At 41.2% G+C, this 27,990-nt stretch overlaps 1 protein-coding gene across 6 annotated transcripts; it reads right to left on the bottom strand.

Annotated features, from left to right (window-relative positions):
• Positions 1–5,183: 5,183 nt before the first annotated feature.
• Positions 5,184–23,504, bottom strand: LOC134052115 (myosin-1B). Of its 6 annotated transcripts, none has more exons than XM_062506359.1 (38): positions 23,301–23,504; positions 23,069–23,212; positions 22,821–22,977; positions 21,500–21,527; positions 21,287–21,401; positions 21,115–21,207; positions 20,953–21,016; positions 20,771–20,869; positions 20,562–20,665; positions 20,337–20,475; positions 19,071–19,189; positions 18,821–18,970; positions 18,037–18,207; positions 17,467–17,794; positions 16,780–16,856; positions 16,395–16,482; positions 16,188–16,305; positions 15,266–15,389; positions 15,050–15,186; positions 14,066–14,321; positions 12,983–13,225; positions 12,596–12,772; positions 12,365–12,510; positions 12,187–12,277; positions 11,709–12,098; positions 10,401–10,527; positions 9,731–9,849; positions 9,219–9,415; positions 8,659–8,842; positions 8,407–8,572; positions 8,111–8,235; positions 7,614–7,922; positions 7,309–7,512; positions 6,354–6,479; positions 6,089–6,259; positions 5,897–6,001; positions 5,539–5,634; positions 5,184–5,336 (listed from the first exon to the last, which is right to left on the bottom strand). In XM_062506359.1, the coding sequence occupies exons 1-38, from the start codon at positions 23,502–23,504 to the stop codon at positions 5,184–5,186; spliced, it is 5,844 nt and encodes a 1,947-aa protein (XP_062362343.1). The 6 variants fall into 6 exon arrangements, with proteins under 6 accessions (XP_062362343.1, XP_062362344.1, XP_062362345.1 ...); XM_062506360.1 differs by having other exon boundaries at positions 17,485–17,794; XM_062506361.1 differs by having other exon boundaries at positions 16,780–16,854; positions 17,489–17,794.
• Between the last annotated feature and the right edge of the window lie 4,486 nt (positions 23,505–27,990).

Raw genomic sequence — 27,990 nt, 5'->3', positions numbered from 1 at the left:
CGGTCTTTAAGATCATTAATCTGCATTAGCAATTCTGTAAGTTTGGATTTTATCCTTCACAGTTCATGCAGGTCTTTGAAAACCACAAAGATGCTCTATGTTAAGCATTATTAGTGCTCCTTCATGGGATAAAGCCTGTTCCCTGTGATTTAAATTATGTGTTTGCAAAGTTGTAGGGGACTGGTTTTGGAGAAAAGGAGGAGAAGAGACACCATTCCTAAGGTACATAACTGTCACACGAGTCACTGAGATTTATTGCCGTGTTAACCCCACAGTTTAATTTGGTGCTGTCCGTTTTATTGGAAGCTTTTTGGTATTCAGTCTTCTTTTCCAGGGACAAAGAGCAAGAATTCCTTCACAACTCTTCTCAGGTTAGACATGATGACTTTTAGGCTCAAATGATCAGTATTGCCAGAAAAACTGCATATACATAGAGAGATGTTTACCTTCAAACAAACTTTTGTTCTCATCAAATGTTCCTGCATTTAATAGAAACAAATGCATCGAGGTTTGAAAATATGTACTTTGATCTTTTAAGCCTGTCTTTAAATGATGCTCTTTTCTAATGAAAGTACAAAGATCAGTTTATGTAAAAGGAACAGAGAGATAGCCTAAATTTGTCAAAAGTGTATTTCATGCTGATTTCTGCATCACTGAACATGAGTTTGACACTGCACCAAGGCCAAATAGAATTAATGTCAATCTTTGAGGGATTCCTTTCTAAAAATATACTTGCAAGCTTTTTTTTTTTTTCCACAGCTGTCACTTACCCGCAGCCTAGAAAAGCTTCTGTTATAATACTGGAACATGGGCACTGAAGATATCTTTCAGCTAACTACTGAATGCTGCACAATAGTCAATGATATATACTGTATGTTTTAGGGAAAAGGGGATGTCTATCCTAAATTTATCTTTTTTTTTTCTTCCCCCAGCATAAACCAGTGGCATGATCAGTTGCAAAGTTGGCAGTAATCCATATTCTGTGCAAGTTACTGACAAGAGCTATTTATTGCACTGTGGGGCTATTTCACCTTAGATGACAGATCTTCTTCCTTATGCCTTTTTGGAGACAACCAAACTGAAAACAATTAATGACCACCAGGCTATTATTTGTACCTTGCCATTGTAAAGCCAACAAAACCCTTTTTTTTTTTTTTTTAAATCCAAGCCATCTAGTAGCAAAAACAGAAGTAGAGGCAGAAGCAATTGAAATAATACATATTGTTTGCTCCCACTTAGAGCTGATCTCATATCTGTACTGTCTCCTCACACAAGAACAAATTCTACTGCATATTTGGGATTTTATCTACTAGCAGCAGAAAAAAACCGTGTTGAGATAAAAGTAGCTTGAATTCCATGCCAGAATTTTTCAGCTAATTGATGAAGATCCTACATCCTGCAAGTTGCCAAATGGACAACACAAATAGTCAGTTACAAGTGGCCAAGACCAGAGGGTACTTTTCAAGGTTTCCCTAAAAGCATGGAGATGTAACATCTGGACTATTGGCTGTAGTGTGTGAGCTCTTACTAAACCTGCCTTGCTTTTGGAGATCTGGAAGTTGTCTAGTAAAATGCTAATTTTTCAAAAGTGTTTCAGGGAATGGTGGCCCAGTAGACTTAGTGCCAATACTAGGAAAAAAGTAGAAGCTAGTAATGATTAGAATTTGAGGAAACAGTGATAAACATATCAAGCAAAACAGCATTTGCAAGGGGAAGTGCCCAAAGTAGTCCACAAACCTAGTGGAGAACCAAAGATATGTGGATAGGTGGAAAAACCAGATGGTACTGTCTTAATGAATATCTGTAAGCCATGTGAGAAGTTGTATCACCTTTCTTAAAGAAGCTAAGTCTGTGTCTGTGATGTTATTTAGGATAGTTTTGTGAAGTGATCCTGGACAAGGACAGGCTGATAATCCTGTTGCAGATGTATGAGTGTCCCTGGGGATGGTGCCTGAGTGTCCAAAGTGGCTTGATCTGAAGCAAATCCCAGGAGCAGCTTGGAGGAAAGCTCAGTCCAGCAGCTTTATTTATGTACATATTTCATTAGGGACATCCTGGGATCCTCTTTGTCCTGGCTGAACCTCACAGCCCTACTCAGTAACATCTCCTATACCCTTGCTGTCCCCCTGCACAGAGCCTGCTAGCAGGTCATGAAACAGCCCTCATTGTAGGGATTACCAGGGCATCAGGAGGACCTTGCCTGCTGCTAAGGACTCCTCTGCTTTTTGTAAAATATATTCTGTATCTGGGACATCAACACTGTGCTTTGCTCCAGCTGTCTCAAAGCATGGAGTAAATGAAGTGTGGAGGAGAGAACTACCATCACAGCAAGGTTGCTTCTCCCTGTTGCCTTCTGACTGCCCACATCAGCCTCACCTTTCACCTGCAGCCCTGCCAGCAGCCAGGTGCAGAGCTGGGTCACTGGGTTCATATCAGGGCTCTGCTCTTGTCACTGCCTGAGCAGTCATCCAGCCCAAAGCTGCTCTCCAAGGCGTCTCTAGGGAGCCAAACCAAAGCCAGCTGCTTCAAGGACTGCTACTTTTCTCATTGTGAAAATATCTGGCTGGATGGGTACAGTAAAAAGTGATGTTTGTGAAATGTGCTACACTTCCCTAGTTTTCAAAACAACCAGAGAACTCCATATTGTCCTTTTCTTCCACATTAAACAGGCAAGACTGCACCTACTCTTTTTAGCTACCTTCCCTGTTTTTCCAACTAATGTATTTTGAAGGAACTCCTGGATAATTTTGTAACAGCAATTCAGCAAGCTCAGGATTTTGGGGGACTATAACAAGCTGGATCAGTTAACCTGAGAATGACATGACTGCTGCAGCTACACACCCTCAGGTCCCACCAGTGCCAAGACTGCAAATGTGTTCCCAGCAGACATTTATACAGAACACGTGTGTACATCCTGTGGGGGAATTGCACAGCTGTGCTCTGGTTAGAAGTCCACACACTTCCAGAAAGAGAAAGATTTTCTGCTTGACTCAGAGGCAGGAAAAAGCCATCAGAAAAAGTAGGAAGTGGGACCCCATAAAACCTGAATAATTCCTTGGCAGATAAGAGGGTGTCTGAGCAAGTAGGCATATATTAAAACAGGACTATCTGTGTAGTCACACAGAACAAAAGTTGCATGCTAATTTATCAGCTTTTTCCTTCTCCAAAAAGAACTCAGTAGCAATCCTTTTCACAGGTAGCAATCAATACCACAGACGTCTTTTCTCAGGTGCCTGCCTTGTGACTCCAGCAACATATTTAGAGATGTCATGACACTCAGCTAGGAATCCAGTCAGGGCAAGCTGTCATGTAAAGCTGCAAAGTATTTATCAAAGCCTTGAATCTGAATGCTGAAAAGAGTGACTACTTTTGACCTTGATTATGTATCAGTGATGAAAGAATAACACAGATTTTCATTTAACTGGATGTCTGCTCAAAAAATAGCTTTGGAAATTACATGAGTGAGTGTATGTATGTATATATATATGCATATATATATATATATCTGCATGGGTGTGTGTATGCATATATAAATATGTATTTATGTGTGTATATCTACACACGTATATCTATATGATGTATAGGCAGGCACATCTACAGGCTGGGTGGGGAATGAATCAACAGCAGCCCTGAGGAGAAGGACTTGGCAGTATTGGTTGACAAAAAGCCAAACATTCCCTGGCCATGTGTACTGGAACCCAGAAACCCCTGTGTTCTGGGCTGAGCCCCTGCATGGGCAGCTGGTCAAGAGGGGATTCTGCCCCTGTGCCCCTGTGCTCAGGTGAGACCCCACCTGCAGAGCTGCCCCAGCCCTGGGCCCAGCACAGGCAGGACCTGGAGCTGCTGGAGAGATCCAGGGGAGTCCATGGAGATGCTCCAGGGCTGGAGCCCCTCTGGAGCCAGGCTGGGAGAGCTGGGGGGTTCTCCTGGAGAAGAGAAGGCTCCAGGGAGAGCTGAGAGCCCCTTCCAGGACCTGAAGAGACTCCAGGAGAGCTGGAGAGGGACTGGGGACAAGGGATGGGGGGACAGGAGAAGGGGAAATATCTAATCTAAACCTACTTTCTTTCAGTGAGAAGCTATTAGGAAGCACATGTGAGGGTGCTCAGGCCTTGGTACAGGTTGCCCAAAGAATCTGTGTCTGCCCCATCCCATTCAAGGCCAGGTTGGATGAGTCTTGGAATAACCGAGTCTAGTGGAAGGTGTCCCTGATGGTACAAGCCATCCCAGGAGATGAGAGTAACCTAGGTTCTTGTTAATAGATCACTTGGGTGCATCAGCATGAAATGACATTGAACCATCAATGTGTTTTTTAAGAGGTGACCATGGATTTCTCTGTTTCCTGATACACATAAAGAATGAAAACACAGATTTTTGAGTGAGCCCATGTTGGGCAAAGTTATCAGGACTATGCTGGAGACATCATAGGAGGTAAGTATCTGCCTGACCAGTTTAGAAAATCTGAGGTAGTTTTGGAAGCAGAATACAGCCAGTGACCAACTGACTATATGAGGTTGCTGGTTATGTTGCCCTGGGAATATTGGTTTGCACATCACTTTCATGAGTAAAAGTTGAAAATAGATCTCATTTTACGTTTAAATGTCCTTGAAATTATATTTCAAAGTGGTTTAAATGATTGAAGAAATTTAACTTGAAGTAAGATCTTGCAAAGAAGACACAAGAATTAAATGAACAATCAAAGATTAAGTGGGAATAGGGAGGAAGATTAATAAATTCTTATTGTTTGGACAGAACATTTGAGATAATATCTATTGTATTGCTAAAGCAACAGTTGTAAGGGGTAATTATATTATGTTTCAGAGGAAAAAAATATTTTCTCAGCTAAGGAAGTATTGGATTCAATTGCTTGGTGAGAACAAAGTGGGATGTCTGATTAGACCACTTTAAAAGTGGCTGAAACTTTGAAAATAACCAAAACAAGATTTTTAACTGAATAAATAAGTTTAAAATAATCAAGGAAAAATGTAAACCTTAGAAGAATTCAGGGTAATGATTAAAATGCAACACTCAACTTCTCATAATTTACATGGCATAAGCTCTACAATTTTTATTATGTAGGCATTACTCATCTACAGATTAATGAAGGACAAAGCAGTGACTACAAAATTAAAGTGATAGAATGACACATTTTGTGCAATTCTCTCAGTTTACAACACTGGAGGCATTTACTCTTCACTTTCTGCCTTCTTGCTGATCTCCCGGCTCTTGGCTCGGAGCTTGTTGACCTGTGACTCTGCAATGTCAGCCCGCTCCTCAGCTTCCTCCAGCTCGTGCTGGATCTTGCGGAACTTGGACAGGTTGACATTGGACAGCTCCTCCTGGAGATAGGAAGAAACATAAAATAGGTTTTAAAACAATCCCACTGTAACACTGCTAGGTGAAAATATGAAATAAAGAAAGTGAAATGAAGCAGAGACCTACTACCACAATGTTGATTGGGTTCAAACAGAGCTACACAGGGGAAAATATCAACACAGAATCCCACTTCCACCTGGATAAACTGAACACAGTGATACTCACAGCCTCCTCAGCTTGTCTCTTGTAAGCTTTCACCTTAGTTTGCAGTTTGTCCACCAGATCCTGCAGCCTGAGAACATTTTTCCTGTCCTCCTCAGACTAAAGAGAATGACAAGACAGAGAAGCATCTCTTTTACCCTCCTCTACGTGAAATAGAAAGTAACATTTCTATTTGACATTGCTTCCCAGTAAGACAGAAAGGATAAGCTGGATATTGTAAACATGAAATAGAAAGATCTCCTGGTGCTTTCATTATTCTTCTTTTTGTATGCGTGACTCAAGATAGAAAGAAATCCCCTGGGGCTACATTTTGTGTTCCAGGAGTAAGAGTTTATCAACACTAAGAAGATTCCTGCCTTACCTGGTAGGTCAGTTCCTTCACCCTCCGCTCGTACTTGCGCACACCCTTCACGGCTTCAGCGCTGCGCTTCTGCTCAGCATCAACCTCCCCTTCCAGCTCCCGCACCTGCAAGGACAAGCCCATCCCTGCAGCTTCCCTGCCAATGTCTCTCCAAGGACACGCTCACCCAGCCACAGCCCCAGCCCTACACACCCTGGCCTCCAGCTTCTGGATCTGCTTCTTCCCTCCCTTCAGTGCCAGCTGCTCAGCCTCATCCAGACGATGCTGCAGGTCCTTCACTGTCTGGTCCAGGTTCTTCTTCATTCTCTCCAGGTGGGCACTGGTGTCCTGCTCCTTCTTCAGCTCTTCTGCCATCATGGCCGCCTGATCAGAGCCAAGGGTCAAAGCCATTTTAGGACTGGAGATATTTTGGGCAGAGTACACTGACCATCAGCAATGCCAGGAGAACCCAACTCACATCTGTGATGGCCTTCTTGGCCTTCTCCTCAGCATTGCGGGCTTCCTGGATGGTATCCTCCATTTCACCCTGGATCTGGGCAATGTCCGTTTCCAGCTTCTTCTTGGTGTTGATCAAGCTGGTGTTCTGTTGAGAAGCATCAGAGGTTTGTTTTAATAAGTTCATTATTTGAAATCAAGAACATTAGAGGATTTTCAATAATTTAAGAATCTATACCAGAGCTTTTTCTTGTCACTAGGCAAAAGACAGTTTTTTAAAGCTTTTTTCCTCCAACAATTGATTTTATTAATTTGAAAAGTGCTCAGAAATATAATCTGTGCCACATCTTATCCACTAAGGCTGGCACAGGAAAGCAACAAAAATAGAGTAAGGGAAAAGTCAATGAAATGCCTGCTCTTCAGCATTAAGGGATAGTAATCTGCTCTCGACAACTGAAAAGACTAAAAATTTTGAATGTAGATGGGATGAATCCCTTCCAGAATTGTTTCATCACTTGAAACTGGGCACTTCCCATAGATTTCAGCACTTGACTGCTTTATGGCTGTTATGACACATAGCTCTTGTCAAACTCTCCTTGATAAATGCTAAATCAGAACCAGGAGCTCATCCCCAGTTTCTTGCTAGTAAACAAGTACATGAGGATTCCTCAAAGCTACATTTCAGCTAACAAGGAATGAATGTTGCTGTGGTCTCAGAGTTCTATTCCCTGACTGCTCAGAGAAGTTGGCATGTCCCTGTGAATAAAGAGTCTGAAGATGCAAATAAGGTGGAAGCATGGGTGTCATTCTATGCAGCTTGGGAAAACAACCAGTGCACATATTTTTTCAGCAAAGATCGCTTTTAGTAACATGATGAATACTCCAGAAAAGAGGACTGCCTTCCTCCAAGCTGAGCCTCCAATGGTGACTGGAATAAAGCATAAAGGTGTTCTCCATTCCTCAACAGATAACCTCACCTGGGTGTGGAGGAGCTGCACACGCTCACTGGCATCCATTAATTCCTGCTCAGCCACTTTCCTCGACCGCTCTGTCTGCTCCAGGGCTGCCCGGAGCTCCTCAACTTCAGCCTGCAGCAGGTTTGCTCTGCGCTCCACCATGGCCACCTGCTCCTTCAGGTCGTCCTGTGTCCTGAGAGCATCATCCAGATGGATCTGGGTGTCCTGTAGAGCCATTGAAAGAAATTACAACCAGATTTAGAGCTCCTGTGGACTGAAAGTATTAACCAAGGTATTTCTCTGTAGACAATTTCTCTTCAAAAGACCTTGAGCACTCCCTGGGTATTTCTCAGGTTCTTTTGTGCCTCTGCAGCCTGGCGGTTGGCATGGCTCAGCTGGATTTCTATTTCATTCAGGTCTCCCTCCATCTTCTTCTTCAGCCTCAAGGCTTCATTCCTGCTCCTGATCTCAGCATCCAGGGTGCTCTGCATGGAGTCCACCACTCGCTGGTGGTTTCTCTTCATCTGTTCAATCTCCTCATCTTTCTCAGCTACCTTCCTGTCAATCTCAGCCTTGACCTGATTGAGCTCAAGCTGCAGGCGCAGGATCTTCCCCTCCTCATGTTCCAGGGAGGCCTGGAGAAGAATAAGTAAGAACACTTCTCATGTGACAAATGTTGAACCTGAAGCTCTGAGTTAAAAAGAGTGCTTTGTTTTTAGGTAATATCTCTACTTTTATAAGACCTCTTCTCTTTTGTCTGGGAATGAGATAAACAAGACAGAGATCCAGGACAAGTAAGACAGCAAGAAATAATGCTGTGTACCTCAGCTTCCTCTAGAGCAGCCTGGATTTCAGACTTCTCCTGCTCAATCTGCTTCTTGACTTTCTCCAGCTCATGAATCGCTTTTCCTCCCTCAGCAATCTGCTCCGTGAGGTCGGAAATCTCCTCTATGGGAACAAAGATCAATGGCATGGTCAGGCACAGAGCAGAATGGGAAGGGTCCTGTCCCACCAAGGTTACAGGCATCTCTGCAGACCTGCAGGCACAGACCCATGAGCAATGGTGGTAATGGCTGATCGTGAGAAAGGTCAGGGAGGAGCAGAGGGCCAGGGACTTACGCTGCAAGTTCTTGTTCTCCCGCTTCATTGTTTCCAGGTGGTCCAAGGACTCCTCATAGGCATTCTTCATCTTGAACAGCTCTGTGCTGAGAGAGCGTGACTCCTTCTGGGAAGCCTCCAGCTCAGCCTGCGTTTCCTCATACTTCTGCTTCCATTCTGCCAGGATCTGCAGAGAAACGGGCTGTGAGTAGGGCTGTGGCCATCATGGGGGCATGCTCTGGGCAGGAGTGCTGGTGCTGGAGGCCAAAAGACCTTGTCAAAGTTCTTCTGCTTCTTATCCAGAGCAGCACAGGCAGCATTGGATCTCTCCACGTCAATCATCAGGTCCTCCACTTCATTCTGCAGTCTCTGCTTTGTCTTTTCCAGGGAGGCACATTTGGCATTGACAGCCTCAACATGTTCCTCTGCATCCTGCAGACGCTGGGCCAGCTTCTTCCTGGGAGGAGGTAGAGTGCCATGTTAGAGCTTGGAAGGGCATCAGTTCTATACTGTCATGAGTTGGTTACTTTGGAGGTTTTGATCCAAACACTTCCCACAATGTTTTTTTGTTGTCCAGGAGTGTATGCAGCCAACAAGATCTATCACTTCTGTGTCTTATCATTTATGGAGGATTAGGCCTGTCTTAGCCCTTGTAGTCTTCTATTCCCTTCCAATCTGCACTTTTTCCTCTTCCTACGCTTTTCCCCTTTTTTACAATGACAGTATATTGTTGCCTCTATCCAACTCTTGTCTTAACCCGCTCTCAGAGACTCCAATTTCCCTTGACCAGTTTCTGTCTTCTCCCACCATTTCCCATCCTTCTTCCCACATACTTGGCCTCCTCGAGCTCCTCCGTGCGCTGAATCGCGTCCGTCTCATATTTGGTTCTCCACTGGGCCACTTCACTGTTGGCCTTGGACAGGGCTCGCTGCAGCTCCCCCTTGGCCTCCTGCTCCTCCTCATATTGTTCTCGGAGCAAGTCACAGTCATGGCGAGCGGACTGCAGGGCATGGGCCAGGGCATTCTTGGCCTAAGGGAAGAATAGCAGTGTGGCAGTGAATGGAAATATCCTGGGAAATCTCCTGTCTGAAATGCAGATGGCCACCGATCCTGCTGAGTAATGGCAAGCTACTGAATGAAAGCGGAAGGTCTGGGAATCTGTAAAACAACATATAGTCTGTGGGGAAGGAGGAACAAAACTAGTATGGGAAGGCTTGCAATGTATTACCTAAGTGGTTTTTGCCTCCCTTTCATCTCGTTGATTTTGTGATTTCATATGTATCTAAAGCTCCTCCAAGGCAAAAGGAACCCAATGGACAAGTCAGAATTTGGAGAGCCTTCTTACCTTTATCTCTTCCTCTAGATGCCTTTTAAGTTCCTCAATCTGTTGGGTGAAAGCCTGTTTGCCTCTTGACAGCTGAGAAATCAGAGCATCTTTCTCATCTACCTGGCGTGAATATTCACCTGGGAGTGTTCAGATGAGTAAACAAAATTTATGATTTATGTAAAAGTATTAATCTTGATAATAAATTCCCATGTAAAAATACTTTGAGTTAAAGAAAATGTTATTTATTTCATGGACTCCTAATCACTGATACCTACCCGCGTTTCTTAGAGGCTAGAAATGGCCTGTCATGTAAAATCCAACCAACCTTACTCTATGTTTGTGTTAAGCATTAAGTTTACAGAATGAGAACTACAGAGTCATCAAGAGGGATTATAGCTCATGGGAATCTCAGGAGGCTTAACAAGGCCAAGCAACCCAGGCAAGGCCTCATGTATAATGAGCAGGGGACAGGATCACTCTCCGCTAACCCGTTGACAGTGCTTGTCCTAATGCAACTCAGGATTCTCTCAGTGTTCTGTTGGCTGTCTTCATCACAAAAACACATTTTTGGCTCAGGTTCAACTTCATGTTCAGTCCTCCAAGACTCCAGATGATTTTCCCTTTTTTCTTTTTGTTTTTAAAGGACCAGGTAATATACTGTATTCTCTTAAAAACACAAGTGTCTTACCGGATTCAGTTTGTAGCCGAGCTCTTTGAGCACTAATGTCATTAATTATGCGCTGCTGTTCCTCCTCCTTAGTCTTAATCTCACTGAGTTGATCTTCTAGGGAACGGCACATCTTCTCCAGATTTGCCTGTTTGCATTAGTAATGGAAGGAAATATGTTTAGTGGTTCAACTCATAATTTGTAAGAATCTGAAGTCTTATAAAGGAAGAAAGAATGATTCAGAAGCCAAAATTTTTGACTTAACTGATACATATTTCTGTATTTTTTGTTGTGTTCCCTGCCCATTTGTTGTTGGGCAGGGGAAAGTTACAAGGTTTGTGAGCGCTGGCCTTTCAGGCGCTTAGCTTCTCACAGAAACCTGTAGTTTCCAGCCGTCATAAAAAGACCAGGAGAGTAGCTCAGACTTTTTCCACAGGTTTTATTATCATCTGTGAAGGGGTCAGGCCACAAATCCAAAGATGGGTGATCACACATGTACTTTTATAGGGTTTGGGGGGATCACAAGTAAAGCAATGGAAAACAGGGTTAACACATTTTGGCCAACTACATTAACTTTCTTTGTTTGGGACAACCAATTATAAAGAACCAAACCTAACCAATAATATTGTTAAAAGATAAGAAGAAGAGCTTGCATTTTTCTAACATGAGTCATTCTAAACAAGTAGTTTTTCTTATCTCAAAGAAGGATACAGGGGCCTGTCGCAGGACTAATTGCAGAGGGATTAATCTCTACATATTTCTATAAAGTTTGTGTCCCCAGTTCCAACAGCTGTATATTCCCTGCCCACTGCAGGGTGGATGAAATGCATTGGTCTCTAAACTTCCTTCAAACCCAAACCATTCTATGATTCTATCATTTATCAATTTTCACTAATCCATTTTCAATAGATAAAGAAATGATGGGGCACCGTAAAATGAAGAATTAGTTTAAGATACTGTTTGTGTCTCAGAGAAAATATCATTGAGGTATTAAAGAAAAGAAAAATAAGAATAAAAAAGAAGGGGCAATTTCTATTCTAGGATTAATTTCTATTTTAGATAAAAAGCAATATGGTCAGTGCTTCTTATTTTGTAAATTCTGAACCAAGCAATGAGACCTCAGATTTCCTTAGGTTAGGTTTTACAGGTTAAATTTTTTAGCTCTCACCCAAAGGATACAAAAATGATTTAAATAATACTGAAATGTTTAAACACACATTCAAGTTGCAAAGTGAAATAATATATAAAAAATAGTACTAACTAAAATTTCTATGTTAAAAGATAAATACCTGATAATGTTTGAATTAATGAGAAGAAATAATTGTGCACCTTGGCTTTGGAGACAGACTCCATGTTGCTGGCCAAGTCATCAATCTCCATCTTCATCTCACTCTTCTCCTTCTCCAGCTTCTGCTTCACGCGTTGCAGGTTGTCGATCTGCTCCCCCAGCTCAGCTGTGCTGTCCGCGTGCTTCTTGCGCAGGGCGGCAGCCGTGGCCTCGTGCTGCAGCGTGGCCTCTTCCAGGTCACGGCGCATCTTCTGGAATTCTGCCTCACGCTTCTTGTTCATCTCAATCTGAGCTGCTGTGGCCCCTCCTGCTTCTTCCAGGCGCTCGCTGATCTCCTCCAGCTCCCTGGACAGGTCAGCCCGATGCTTCTCTGCTTTAGCGCGAGAGGTTCGCTCTGCCTCAATTTCCTCCTCCAGCTCCTCAATACGGGCCTGCAGAACAGCAGGGACCCTTCACACCTGTGCCCTTCTCCTGCCTCACCTGGCCCTGAGCAAGGCAGGGCAAGGAACAGACACTTGCCTGCAGCTCCTTGATCTTCTTCTGAAATTGCATGCCCAGGGCTTGTTCATCCTCAGTTTTGCTCTGGATCTGGCCGATTTCAAAGTCTTTCCTTTGGGAAAAGTGAACTGTGTTAGAGCTCAAAGGAAAAAGACAAGTGCTGCAGCCCAGCACTCAGGTGCCCCAGAGCCACACTTACTTCTTCAGTTTCTCATCCAGCTGCTGCTTGTCATTCTCCAAATCCATGATGCTGTCCTGGGCCATCTTCAGGTCCCCTTCCAGTTTCCTCTTAGCTCTCTCCAGGTCCATGCGCAGTTTCTTCTCTTGCTCCAGGGACCCTTCCAGCTAAACACAACAAAACCATCAGTGCTCTAACAGCCAGGCCAGGCTCCACACCTGTCCTGTTCCTGCTCTATGTCTGTGTGCTTACATCGTCCACTTGCTGTTCCAGCTTGGTCTTGGCTTTGGTCAGAGTATTGACTTTGTCCTCCTCTGCCTGCAGGTCATCCAGGGTCTGCTGATGGGCCTCTTGGAGGGCTTTCTTCTCTTTTGTCAGCTTGGCAATGGTCTCGTCCAGGGCTGCCATTTCCTCAGTCAGGTTTTTCACCTAAAAATAAAAGCAATTGTCCGAATTTATTGGAAAAACATGCTGGCTGATCGGTTGAAATTTTCCCTCTGCCTTGGTTAGCCAGAAGTTGCGCTTTTCGTTTCACTCCTTAGGCCAGGCTCAGTTCCTATGTTCAAATGGCAATATGTCCTTCTTTTTCTCCTAGAAACACTGACTTTTTGACCAGTTCAGTGATCCCCGGTGCTTTACCTTGTTTTCCGTGGCATGTTTTTCCTTCTCCACCTTGGCCAGTGTTAGCTCAAGGTCATCAATGTCTTTCTTCAGCTCTGAACATTCATCCTCCAGTTTCCTCTTCTTGGCTGTCAGCTCAGCATTCATCTCTTCTTCTTCCTCTGCTCTCTCTGTCAGCTCCTTAATTTTGGCTTCTAGCTGGATTTTGGTTTTGATGAGCTGGTCACACCTTTCCTCAGCATCAGCCAAACCATCAGCTTCCTACATGATTCATTTAAATAAAACAGTTTTTAATCTGAGGCTACTGAGTCAGATGTACTTTTAGGCTGTAAACTTCTAAATGCCATCAGATTAATCTAAATTCTTGTTTGCAAATACAGTTTTAAGGACATTATTGCTGCTACTCTCTTATTCCCAGAGAAAAAAGGAAGCAGTGAACTTTCATCACCATTTTTCTTGAAGAGGCCAGGACTGCAAATGCCAGAGAAATATCTGACACTGTCAGCCTTTCCTACTCCACCTGAATTCACTTCTGAATCTCCAAACAAAATGTGTTAATAGGACCTCCAGACAATCTTAATTGCTCAGTTGATAACATATCAAAATTTTAAAATGTATGAAAATAAATAAAGTTCTATAAAGTTGTGATAATGACTCTGAGATCAGCTCCATTAGTCAGAGCATGGTGCTAGTAACACCAAGACTGTGGGTTCAATCCTGATATGGGCCATTCACTTAGGAGCTGGACATCATGATCCTTCTGAGACCCTTCCAAATCAGACTATTTGTGATCCTAATTGCTTCTGTGAATTACTTTGTGGGATTAAAATTTCATACTGTAAACTGTACTAGCTGTTGACTGGAAATTAATGATTTCTCTCCTGATTTAAAAGTATAAAGAACCATCTTCAGTAGTTAATTGCAGATGTATTAATGTTTGCAGATTTCAACTTAGCTATTCTATGTGGCTTTTCTTCCTATTTTATAAAAGATGTGTATGTTTAAAAAGTAAATACTATTTGGGGATAATATGCCTTTACTGAGACATTTGGGATGATTTCATATAGAATGTTACAAGTCAAAAAGTATAGCAATACTCACTGCCTGCACTTGGAGCTGCAGGTCATTTTTTTCCTGCACCAGGGCCACCATTTTCTCCTCCAGCTCCTTCCTCTTAGCCTCAGACTTGGCAAGCTCTTCCTTGGTTTTCTCAAACTCTTCCTTCATGTTGGCCATCTCCTTCTCAGACTCTGCACTCTTCAGCAAGGGCTTGATCTTGAAGAACAGCTTCATCCATGGCCAGTGTTTGACATTCATGAATGAACGAATGTTGTACTGGATGCAGAAGATGGATTCTCTGAAAGGTAATAATAAAATATATTTTGGTGCATATTTTAGCATCTATAAAACATAGTGAACAGTATATATTAATATGTATAACATGCGGCTTGACAATAATAATTTTTAGTTGTATATATATATAAAATCTATATATAGTATATATGTATACATATGTAGTTCTGTCTATCTCTATATGTGAAATTTTTTGCCATGTGTTATTCAATATACATTTCTCAATAATATTTAGATCATATTTTATATATATTTCCTCAGAAAACCTTCTAGTGTTATGTATATTGTCCACGTGTGTAGACAGTTTTGGAGTCCAGATGTTTGGCTCACTTTCATGGCCAATGAAAAGGAACACTTTTGTAAGCTGACCTGGTTGCTTTTATGAAAGTTATCAAAGGGAAGACAATGCTCTTCTTATGACAGAGATATGTCTTCTTTTTATTTAGCAGTGACATAATTAGCTTAGACTAGATATTGAGTTTCTGAACATACATATAATATAGCCATTAAATTAATTCAGCAATTATTAGTACAAAGTATTAAAAATATATATTTGTTTCCCTAAGTTGGGATTTTATACTACTTCATCTATTTTCAGAACATACTTTCATATTGACAAACTGAATTAATGAGAAATTTATTAGATTTTTTTGTGAAGCAGCTTATTTTCAATTTTGTTCATGCCATTAGTATCTGATAAGGATTGGCCTAGCAAGCCAAGTAAATATCTACCTCCTCTCCATCATTTTCTTGAACTCCACTCTCATCAGGTAACCCCTACACATGGCCTGGGTGCGGGTGATGAGCTGTGCCAGCTTCTCATCCCTCATCTCTTCCAGGAGTCCCAGCAGCCCAGCTTTGAAGAACACCTTGAGAGAGGGAATGTGTCAGCACATCACTGTCAGGTAGAGCAAAGCCCAGGCAGACAGTGAATGGGGGCATTTGTACCTTGGTGTGTCCAAATTTGTATTGGGTGTGATCCACATCGATTGAGCCAAGGAGCTTCTCAGAAGCCTTCTTGCTATCGATGAACTGTCCCTCGGGGATGGCACTGGCATTAAGCACCTTGTATCTGTGGCAGGAAATAAAATATTGGGAAGGTCAGATTCTTGAAAGCTCAACCAAACCTGTACCAAAAAATGCCATTGTTAAGATTTTCTGAAGGGGGATCGAGAGTGGAAGGTAAGTGAAGAAATCTGAACTCTTCCATTGTTTAGAAATTGCACTCTCATGGGGAAATATGTTTTTAGGGAAAACTGCATTTCGTCCACTCCAAAGATTTTTGACACAGAATGGGTACTGATTTCTGTGGGTAACTGCAGATGTATTTCACATGCCATGTTATCTAAATGCCTTATTTATAAATGAAAACTTTATGTGCAAGAACAAAATACAGGGCAAGGAGAAGCCAATCTCAGTCCTAAATAGTGGCAGTATATACTATCTATTTTCCAGCTGATATAGAACACCAAGCAAGACACTTTAATTGTATTTGGTTTTCCAACAAGTTAGTCTAGAATGTTTTTAGTGTCCTTATTCACATATCTGTCTTGACAGGTGAAAGTCATCTTTGTTCTCCAGGTGCCGAAGTCTCACAAAGTCTGCTTCTGGATACTTAGTTAGACAATACTTTATCTCATACCAGAATATGAATAAAGAACAGAAATAAATAATATCTCTTTGAAAATGCCCTTTTTTTTTCTTCAATAGCTATAGAAAGAACCTGGATGACTCACTTGGAAAATTTTCTGTACTCAAAGGTAAGTGCAGTGAACCTCTCCCATAACTTCCACAGTATTTAAAATAATTAGGAAATTGAAGTTATTCAGCATTTGTGGATATGGTGGAGGTTGATGACATATATTCTGACCTCTGTTTGAAGTCAGCATAGAGGATTCTGCTGGGGAAGCCTTTCCTGCAAATCCTTATCCCTTCCAGCACGCCGTTACAGCGCAGCTGGTGCAGCACCAGCTCATGCTCCATGGCACCTAATAAATCACAGAACAATATTGTATATCATTTTGCTGCACAGAGAATATCAGTTATATCACACCTCTGAACTTTAATAACAACTTACCAGGTGTTTTTGTTTCATTAGGAATAAGGCACCGCACAAAATGGGGATGTGTGCTTCTCAAATTGCTCATCAGCTTGTTTAAATTTTCCTTAGGAGCAAGAACAAAGCCTTGGGTTTAAAAGTGTCTCTAACACAAACCCAATATTAGGTGGAGATAAAAACACTGCAATAAAACCGTGATCAGTAATTTTTTTTTACAGAATTTTTGGGCAATTTTGAAGGAATACTTCCCAAGACTCGGTAAGAATTCCTCTTTAGCAGAAGAAAATTATTTTATCCTTACTGAACACAAAGATATAATAGAGCAATCTAAAGCTTTTCTGAACTGAATTTTCTGTTTTGCTTTTCATAATGTGTCAATCTTAGAATGATTATTCTACAGTACCCGGAAGAGAGCCGAGACAGTCTGGAAAGAAGAACCCTTCTTCTTGGCTCCCTTCTTGCCACCACCGCCACTGCTCTCTAAAAAGTAATAATTTTTTTTATAAAGAAGTGAATAACAAAACACACAGAATCTGAAAAAGCTTCTATGTTCATCTTAAAAAAATCTATCAAAAAATAATATGATCAAAATTTGCAAACACATGCAGAGGTTAAAGTTAAAAAAAGAGACTTGAATTTTTCAGATGACAGTAGAAGGAAATTTAAGGACTTTAAGCTGAAATTTAGAAAATGCAGTAGGGAAATAAAATGTAATATTTTGAATAGAAAGCTATTTGAGGAACTAAACTAGTAGCAAGTAAATACACCAAATGCAGTGTTTATGTATTCTTACATCTAAAGGTATGCATAAAATTAACAGTGTGTTGATACATTTGATTGTATTCCCTTAAGTATTGGAGAATGGCCCATATTGCAGAAATCTTGTTTCTCAGCTAGCCTGGGTTAATGCCTTAGTCTCATTTGAAAATCTACAGATCTATTAAGATCTTTAGGGAGTTCTAATATCTTTTATTACACTGAGATCCAAAAAGTAGATGAGGTTTTGGGTTTTCACTTTTGGAAATGTAAATATAATTGCAAAATATTATTACAATATTTTAATTTATTTTTCTGTAAATTATAGTAGAACTCATTTCAAAGAAATCACCTGCTTCTGCCCCACCAGCAGATGCAAAGAGTAAGGCCAGAGTCTTCAAGGATGACTTCTGATATAGCCCCACAACAGTTTCATTCAGAGGGTCCTTGTTCTTCTCCAGCCAGCCAGAGATGTTGTAGTCCACTGTGCCAGCGTAGTGCACCAGGGAGAAGTGGGCTTCAGCCTTGCCTTTGGCAGGCTTGGGCTTCTGGAAATTGTTGGACTTGCCCAGGTGCTGGTCATAGAGCTTGTTCTTGAAAGAGGTGTCAGTTGCCTTGGGGAACATGCACTCCTCTTCCAGGATGGAGAAGATGCCCATGGGCTGGGAGAAGCACAAGGAAGGAGGGACAACAAGATGAAAAATCACAAAGACTCAGAGATTAAATAACTTCCTGAGTGGGACAATATTACTGCTCTCAGGAATTGTTCTGCTCAGCAAATTGTAAAAATAATATTAACTGATGTATCTGCAGTATCATATTTACCATTTCAAACTGCATTTAGAAATACATATAACATTAATGCATTTCTGAAAATACCTCACATTGTGGATTATAGAAATACCTTCTCAATGAGCTCAATGCAGGCAGCCAGGTCCATGCCAAAGTCAATGAACTCCCATTCAATCCCCTCCTTCTTGTACTCCTCCTGCTCCAGCACGAACATGTGGTGGTTGAAGAACTGTTGCAGTTTCTCGTTGGTGAAGTTGATGCACAGCTGCTCCAGGCTGTTGAACTGCAGAAGGTAAAGATTTACTTAATTGTGAATTTCAGTTCTGGGAACACCTTCTCTCTTTCAGTAGGCTTTATTCTTATCCCATTAAGGTCTCCATGATTGGAATCTTGAATTCTAGTGCTGGAACTGGACAGGTGTCTGGCATGTTCTATCCTCTAATCTATCTAACTTTCTGGGCCCTGGCACTATTTCAACATATTTCTGAGCTCTGAATAGATCTGCAGAGCTTAGTCCAAGTACAGCTTTTCATTTGACTTTGTATACATTACCTGTCAGCATTCAGAGGAAATCTGGCTTCCGCATTAACAAAAATATTCCTTTAAAAAGGCATATTTTGACTTCCTCAGAATCTCACTCTGCTATTATTTATCAGTTGTTCAACAGTTTTCAATGCAATTTTCACTTCTGTATGCAAAAACAAGCATCTACAAATAAATAGACCCCTGTGGAATACAACATACAATGAGAACTAGAAGGGTACCATTCCTAGAGGAAAGGCAGGTTTATCTGATAAATAGAAATAACCTATGTGAAATAAAGCCCACCCCAACACCCAATTATTCCAATTTCCTAATCCTCTTCAAGGAGAGTTTAATGAAGATCCTCCTCTTACATCAAAGATCTCAAAGCCAGCAATGTCCAGGACACCAATGAAGTACTGCCTGGGCTGCTTTGTGTCCAGCTGTTGGTTGATGCGAACAACCATCCACAGGAACATCTTCTCAAACACGGACTTAGCCAGGGCACCCACTGAATTGTACACCTAAGAAAAGGTTAAAGGAAAGCTACCATCTGCAGTAAAAGAGGAAGTTCAAAATTTTTAAATCAAGTCATTTTGTCTTCTATTATCACTTGTCTCTTACCTGCTGCACAGTTTGGCCCTTGGTCACGTATTCATTCCCCACCTTGACTCGGGGGTAGCAGAGGGCCTTGAGCAGGTCTGCTGAGTTCAGACCCATCAGGTAGGCAGCCTTGTCAGCAACTAAGAAAACAAGCATAGAACAGGATCAGGTATTACCTCTCCAGTGAAAGGATCTTGTGGTAATTCAGATTTCTACAGAAGCCACATATACTTTACCATGTCCTTTAAAATATTGTAGTTTTTCTTGACTTGCTAATGTTTCTGGTTTAATCTATATGATTAATAAAGTTAAATATTATTCCAATACTTTTACAGTGAACATGCAGGAGACTAGATACACAAAAGGACCAAGGATCATGAAAATGGCAGATCAAGCAGTCACAATTTCTGATTAAACAGAATAAGAAAGTAGATGACATTCAAGTACACTGCACTGAAAATTGTGGCCAGTGAAACTCCCCTGTTATTGGAGAGAGAGAGGTAAATTAACAAGGTATAATGCCAAAAGTATGAATAGGATATCTCATACAACTTTCACAGTCAGACTGTATTATCCCTAACAATAAATATCAAACACATTAAGTCTTTCCCAGCTCTCACTTTATCTGCATCTAGGATAACAAATACAAGCAACACAGCACTGCATATACTCTGTCATCACTTTCCAATTTGCTGCTTGTCTTGTCTCACAGGGAAGCTCAGAGCAAGCACCAGTACTATTTACATAGGTCTTCCATGTGAGAAGGCCAAACCTCATTATAGAAGATTTATAACAGATTATTATTTTGAGCAAGTTTTATTATTTCCAACAAGACATTTAAGGTACATTTGTGACTAGAAAAATTAAACATATATATATATAATGTATGTATATGGACACTGTGGCTGTATATAAGCTATGCTACTGTAATTATATAATTATTGATTAGTACTTGAGAGTTGTTCCTGGTTCTGTGTCAAGCCTGGGAAGCTTCCATTCAAAACAGCAGCACAGCTTGCTTTATTTGTGCCTGACTCCTACTCTGACAGAAAAGAGAAGCATGTTTTGGGATTCACTAGGCATAATTTTTTGCACTGTTCAAAATATTCTGCGTCTTCCACTGAGTTGTGTACTTCCAGAGAAGTCCTCTGGGTAGGACACACTGCCATTCTACAGTGCTGGCTACTGGGGAAATGCACAGGCTGAGTCAATCATTCTGACCCTGACATGCTGCCTGTAACTGAGTGTCCAGTCTCTTCCACGCTCTGGGATGGGTTGTGCTGATACCTTCTGTGCCATCAGGCTCTGCCTGCTCCTCACGCTGCTTCTGCTTGAACTTCAGGTTCCCATAGTGCATGACAGCCCCGGTCAGCTTGTAGATGGCTGTTTTCTCATCAGCACTGAAGCCCAGGATGTCAATGGCACTCTAACAAAAGAGTTGTTAAGGTGAGTACCCCAGGTGATAATGGTCAGAGAAATGAAACTTCACCTTAAACAAATTCTGCTACTTACATCAGTGGCCATCAGCTCTTCCTGGTCGTTAATGCTGGGAACTGTGATCTCACCTTGACTCACGTACAGATAGTCATAGGGGTTGGTGGTGATCAGTAACATCTCTGAAAAGAAGGACAAAACCCAGGCACGTCAAATGCAATGGGCACAGAAAGGCATTCAGTGTTGTTCTGTGACCTTTGCCTGGAGGAGTCAGTGATCTTTCCTACCGATTAGCTCTGGCTTCTTGTTGGACATGATCTGATAAAAGATGTGGTAGCTCCTTTCCGCCTTGAGCTGGAAAGTGACTCTGGACTTCTCCAGCAGATCTGGCAAGGATGGTAGGACACAGTCAAGAACAAGAAGTGGGGAAGGCTGGAGGGAAGGGGATCAGGCCAGAAAGATGTCTTACATGTTTCAATGTCAGCAGAAGCCAGTTTGCCTGTGGCACCAAAATGGATTCTGATGAATTTACCCTGAAAGCAGCAGGAAAGTCAATCAAGACTTATGTTACCAATCCAGACATCAATAATATTCAAACTGGTGTTGACAGTTGTCCCAAGTAGCAACTCACAAAGCGTGAGGAGTTGTCGTTCCTCACAGTCTTGGCATTTCCAAAGGCCTCCAGCAGTGGGTTGGCACTGATGATTTGATCCTCAAGTGTCCCCTGAAACAGAAGTCTTCTTGTCACCATCTAGCTCCTCAAGAAATTGGATAGTTGCAGGTGTCTAGTCCTGGGACCTCACCTGCATTTTGCCTGAGGTCTGCTCCTCTTTCTTCTTGTCCCCACTGGCTGCAATTGTTGCAAAGTACTGGATGACACGCTTTGTGTTCACAGTCTTCCCAGCACCGGATTCTCCGCTGCCAAAGCCAAGAGAGAAGCAGAGGGTGCGTGGTCAGGCAGGAGGTGCCCTGGCACCGGGCAGCCCCGCAGGGACCCGCGCAGGGGGTGTACGTACGTGATCAGGATGGACTGGTTCTCCCGATCTGTGAGGAGACAGAGGTAAGAAAGAGAAATAAGAAATTCAAGAACTAGGAGAAAAAGAAGAACTGAATTTTCCAGAGGACCCAGGAAGAGAAAAATACCAAGAAGTGCCCAGAGAATTCTAGTGGGTACTTTTGATGCTATCAGCAGTACATCAGCTATTAGCAACAGGTTCTGTAAAGGAAACACTTCAGAGGAACTTCAGCAGTCTTATGCCTTTGCTGACATTGTCTTTTCATCAGGCTACTTATTTCTCTCTTAATAGGAGAGTAGAGGTAATGAAAATATTGAGGTTGTAATTTTTTTTGTATGTTAATTCTTCTGAATCTAATAGTTTCTTGAATAATCTTATGGAAATTTGGAGGCATCATTAATTACAGAAACATCTGACCAACCTCTTGCATCCTTTTTCACCTCTGTTTTTTAATCCCTATATATACAGAAATTATGTATTCTTGAGATTATACATCAACAACATTCATTTTTTTTATTTTTCTATTCTGAATGCATTTCCCAGTGTCTAAGAAAAGAACAAAAGAGAAGTTCTAAAATCCTGCACACCTTTTACTTCAATATATATATAAGGAAGAGAAAATGAGGTGAAAGGAAGAGGAAAAAGCAGAATGAAATTTTTTGAAGTCAGTATAAATGTTAAAAGTTGTATTTTTTTATTTTGTTATATGAAGTTTACTTTTCACTATACAGTGCAATTGATTCATAGATGCAACTACAGATCAGTGGAGAAGTTCCAGAGATCACTAAAGGCTGCTTGTAATTTAGATCACATGGCCATGATCTACATAATGAAATCCATTTTCATAATAAATGCCTCCAGTGAGGCTTATGTACCCATTTAAGGTAGAGATCTCTGTTTTATTTCTCAACACTAATGCTTGAAAATTTAATTTATATTATACACATCATTTATAGGGTATCTGTCATTTAACTGTACCCCGTACTCTCTGAGACTAATTTAGTGATTAAGATACATAAATCCATCCATCCATTTATGTAAGATTCCATTATAGGCATAAGGTCTACACCACACAATAGGTGACTTCTTTCCAGTGAATTTGCACCCCCTAGGTTATGTCCAGGTCTTTAGTGATTCTAATGGGAACACTGACAATCAGCTCTCACAGACCATTACAGTTAAGTGAATGAATCTTCCACTACTTTCACACACGCCATTTTTTTTTTAAGTGTGGCACCATATTGCCAGAGAATACCCTACATCTATTTCCCTCTACAGATAGATGATTTCAAGAGCAGCTCAAAGGAATTCAATCACTCACCAGTCAGCATAGACTGATAGGCGTTGTCAGAGATGGAGAAGATGTGTGGAGGGGCCTCCTGGCGCTTCTTGCCTCGGTAGGCCAACACCACCTCGGGGTTGTACACCGGCAGCCACTTGTAGGGGTTGACGGTGACGCAGAAGAGACCCGAGTAGGTCTGTGAGGAAGGGACACAGCACGTTGGCTTCCCCTGAGCCTGGCCCAGCAGCTCCTGAGGCTGCCCAAAGGAAGCTGCTGCTGCCACTTACGTAGATCATCCAGGCTGCGTAACGCTCTTTGAGGTTGTACAGCACAGCGGGTTCGTGGAGGTGGGTCATCATGGCCATGTCCTCGATTTTGTCATACTTGGGAGGGTTCATGGAGAAGATTTGATCTTCCTTCACGGTCAGGGTCTGTCAGGGGGCAGGAAGGTACATGCATGTCAACTAAGAATCCAGAGTGGGAATGAACTGCTGCTTGTAAATCTTACATTTTACCCACCTCTCCCCCTTCAGTCTTGACAGTGATTTTTCCCGATTCCCTGCTCGTGATTGTGCTCTTCACGTAGGACTCCTTTGCATGTACCACAAAGACAGATGATTTGGCATCAAAAGGTTTGTTCTGGGCTTCAATTCTCTCCTTTTCCGATTTTCGGAGGTAAGGAGCAGCCTCCCCAAAGATGGCCATCTCGGCGTCCGTAGACATGGCTGCTGCTTACTACACGTAATGCAGCAAGTATCTGTGAGAGTAGAGAATATATTAAAATAGTGTGTGATAGAAGAAACACTCCTATAGCACATTTGATTGCTCTTTAGATATCAACTAACGTGCCTCTCCTGTTTCTGCTAATTCAGAGTTCTCTTCTGAAAATTTTTCCTGTTGTAATTATTTTTTTTTGTGTGGTCAGATCTTTAGTCCTACTAGACAATTGCATTTACAGAAGAACACTTTCTGTCTTTTTTTGGGTGGGTCCCAGCATAGGAGGGACATGGAGCTGTTGGAGTGAGACCTGAGGAGGCCACAGAGATGCTCCAAGAGACAAAGCCCCTCTGGTCTGGAAATAGTCTGGTACAGCTGGAGTAGTTCAGTCTGGAGAAAACAATACTCCATGGAGAGCTTCTAACAACCTTTCAGTACCTAAAGGAGTTCCAAGAGACTTGAAAGAGAACTTTAGACCAGGACCTGGAGCAGCAGAACAAAGAGGATTAGCTCACAACTGAAATAGAATGAGTTTAGATTAGATATTAGGAAGCATATTCTTTGCAGCAAAAAAAAAAAAAAAAAAAAACTTTGCCATCTTAGCCAAAGACAAACTTCACGACACAAATTGGTGCTATCAATTCAACTGACTGGGTGCAATTTCCTGACTGGCTTTGTCTCTAACTACATATTTTTTTCGCTTGATTAATATATTTATCTCATTTGATAGACTCAAATGAGACAATTCCACAAAATAATCACATAAGGTTGAAAAGTAGTCCCAGTTTTTTATCAGCAATTTTAACACTGCTTATATTATCTCACATTTTCTTATAAGATTCCTAACAGGAGTAATAATAACTATTCCTAGGAGAAATAAGACTGCTATATTATATATTTTAGTACATATTATGTCAGTATATCTATTATGTTATATATTACAGTATAATATTTTATATTTGTACATTATACCTATATTGTACATTGGGTTGTTTTATACACACTGGATGCTTTTATCACAATGTATCCTTATGTTACTATAAAAAATTACAATAGACATAGCAGGTTAGTATACATCAATATATGTGTGTATTGTGTTAGTAGATTCACTTTTTAAAGGATTAAACTATTTTCTTTTGATTGTTTTGTTTGACATTTCCTGAAATCAATGCTATGCTAACTCCCCTTCACTGATTTGAAGCATGCTGGTTATATTCCTTACAGGATTGTTCGTTGTTATTTTATAATTTTGAGATATTTGACAAAGTTAACATTAATTACTGTAGAAAGTAAATGTGAATAATTTATTTTCGTCAATGTAAATATTTAAAACTGAACTTAGCTGCAGTTCCATCTCTCTTTTCCCAGTTATCCAAGCAGGTATCATCCTTCATTCAGTTCCTTATTATTACAAATACTTACTTATATTTTTGTCACAGTTATGCAATATTTTCAGAGGCAGAAAAAAGACTAAAAGGAAGATCAGAGTGGAATGATTGCTTTTAGCACTTTGATGTTTTGATACACAACATTTTTAACAACATTCCTCAATCTTCCATGTGAAAAAAGAACATATTAACATTATTTAAATATATATTTCTTTTCCTGTTGCTTCAGAGTCAGCACCAGTGACCCTTGATGTTTGAGACAAATGCAAAAAACACACCCCAGATAATTGGAAAGTTCTTTCTGATGTTTTTTTACTCCCTCAGGACAGTTTCTCCAGGAACTGGTGTCTGCTGGAGATTCATGGGGAGAGTGTAGGCAATGCTGCGGTGATCAGTATTTTAAAGATCATGTTCTTTAAGAATCTTGTGACAAAAATAGCAACAATCCAGCCAAATTTTCATACTGTATTTATGCAATGGATGCAAATATAATGACTATCAGGATTTCCAGCATACCTGCATAGAAGCCCTGCCTTACAGCAAATCTACCTGACCCTAAAAAGTGAATAAATCAAGATCTTACCTTTTGTGAGACAAAGGGTTGCAGATTGGAAGACGGAGGGTATTAAAAAACAGAATTAGTAACTTACTTCTTACTGCTGCACCCCAGACAACATTTATAGACTGAAAACATATGGATGGTTGGAAAGCAGACTGAAAACCACAGCTGACAGTGGCAGACCCCCATTGAATGAATGTGAGCATCCGTAGGAATGTACTGGAACTTGTGGAATGCAGGGCCAGTTTCCCTTCATTCCCAACCTCCCTAGTCCCAAGCCCTGAAACTCTTACCTTAGAGATTTCTGAGAAAAGACAAGACACTCAGATCCCAGGGCACTTTTATAGGATCTGATCTGCATATGTAGCCACCACCTCCTCTTTCTTAGGTCAAAACATTTTTGGCAATCTTAACTCCTAACAGAATTGCGATTCATATTAGAAGTGAATGGATATAATTAGACATAACAGGTCTGTGAATCAATGTCCTATAAATAATTTGACAAGAAAGCATGAGAAGGGGGGGAAGTGGGAGGGCATGCTAAAGGAGATGAAAGGGGCTACACTGGTTCTGTAATCCATCGGATGCTGACTCGCACAGAAAAAGTGAAGAGTAAGAGCCAGTGTTTCTCATAGGAAACATGTAGGAATGGAGAGAAAGCACAGGTTCCTGCTTGCTGCAAGTACTCAGAGCCCTCAGTGTGGAAAAGCAGAAGGGGTCCTACTGAGAGGCAGGGTTATTGCTAGAGGAAGAAAATCGCAATGCAGGAGGAAGCATCTGAAAAGGAACAGAAGTGGCAGAAGTGAGAATCAAGAGATGATAAGAAGACCAAGGACTAGAATGGACCAAAGGCCAAAGCAAGTGAGGGGAGGAAGAATGAGACTGAATGTAGTGATAAGGAAGGATACATGAATACAGAAGAGGAAGTCCTTGAAGGTGTTAAAGAAAAGACTGGGTATGACACTATGTACCATGGTTTAGTTGATAGGGTGGTGTTAGATCAGGTTGGACTTGGTGATCTCAAAGGTCTTTTCCAACCTGGTTAATTCTGTGATTCTGTGAAGTATATAAGGATGTGATTCCAGTGGGATAACAGCAAGTCACCATGGTCAAAAGAAGCAATAAAAGCTCAAGATAAAAACTTCAAAGCCTGAGGTCATTAAGTCCCATACAAAAGGCACAGGAATCAAATTCTTGTTTTTGGAGCTGAAGGTTTTCAAAGATCATATGAGCAACACGATGGAAGTATTGTACTGAACTTAAGACACAGATCCCATTGGAATAAGGAAAGATAGCTGCTGTCTCAACATAGGGTGGTCATTCAGCATTAGTTTTGCAAGGTATGTGTGCTAGGAAAGATTTAATAAATTTACATCCTCTAAAATAGAGTCAGTCATAACCTGTGCTGCTCTGGAAGACAGGAAACTCTTTTTAGAGGGATCTGAACCTCATGATAGTTCATGTAAAAAGCAAATCTACTGCTCTAATCTCTGGGATATTCCTCACCCAGATTAAGGAGAGGACATGTTCTATGTTCACAAGGATCATAGTGGTAAAGAGAGCAGTGGAACCATTCACTTTACTGAGAAGTAATTTCCTTCTCATGCAACAGATCTGGATTTGTTCAGGGTTTGGGGGTGCTTGGTTTCAAGTAGGATTTTTTTCAGTGTGGTGTTTTTGGTTTGTTGGTTTGCTGGGATTTTTGGGTTTTGGGGGTTTTAGTTTGTTTCTTTTCATGTATTGGCCTTCACTTTCCAAACGACAGCTCCTACTAAAAAGAGGTCACATCTCAGCAGCTTCACCTGGTCCCACAGCATATTGCCTCCCCAATTACAGTTCCAGTTGTGCTCCCATCTCTCTTAGCATCTCCTACTCAGAGGTTTGGATAAGAAAGTGAGGTAATTCCTTCCACCTCTTCTCTCAGCTGTCTGTGTCTCTTTGATGGCACTGTAATCCTGAGTGTGGGAAGGAGATTGACAGACATCAGTTTCATGTTTGGATTAAATTCCCACTGAAGATAAGCCTGAGGCCTATGCTTTAGCCCTTACAGCTAAACCCTCATTGGAACATAAAGCAGCACTTCTTTCATGCCTTTCATATGTGTGAGAACTGGAATTCAGGGTTAGTTTCAGGTATTTCAAGGGCTCTGTATGTTGTCTTTTTTTGCTCGTGCATGCAGTTTTTGACCTGGATTAAAACTGGCTGCAAAGAAAAAAAGAAGAAAAGAAAATCTCAAGGTTTTCCCACAGTCATATGTAATACTGAGGTAAAGCTGATAGCTGCCTAAAATCCTTGATTTGCAAGATTTTTTTCTAATAGATAAGGAATAATCCATAGAGGTTTGAAGACTTGGAAGGGAGTAGTTTTTCAAAGGATTTTTCAAAATAACTTTTCAGTTTTTCAAAAGCATGAATCATTTTTCAAAATGAAGTTGAAAACTTTCACAACCTGTAACATATTACTTGATCTGTTTTCACTTATATTTTTCCTTTCCTTTATTTACCTTTATATTCCCAGTCAATGTCCTACCAGTGTGGGAGCTTGA

The sequence above is a fragment of the Cinclus cinclus genome, chromosome 20 (genome assembly GCF_963662255.1).
Source record: "Cinclus cinclus chromosome 20, bCinCin1.1, whole genome shotgun sequence".
Classification (NCBI taxonomy): domain Eukaryota; kingdom Metazoa; phylum Chordata; class Aves; order Passeriformes; family Cinclidae; genus Cinclus; species Cinclus cinclus.
This window is presented reverse-complemented; position numbering and strand designations above follow the sequence as displayed.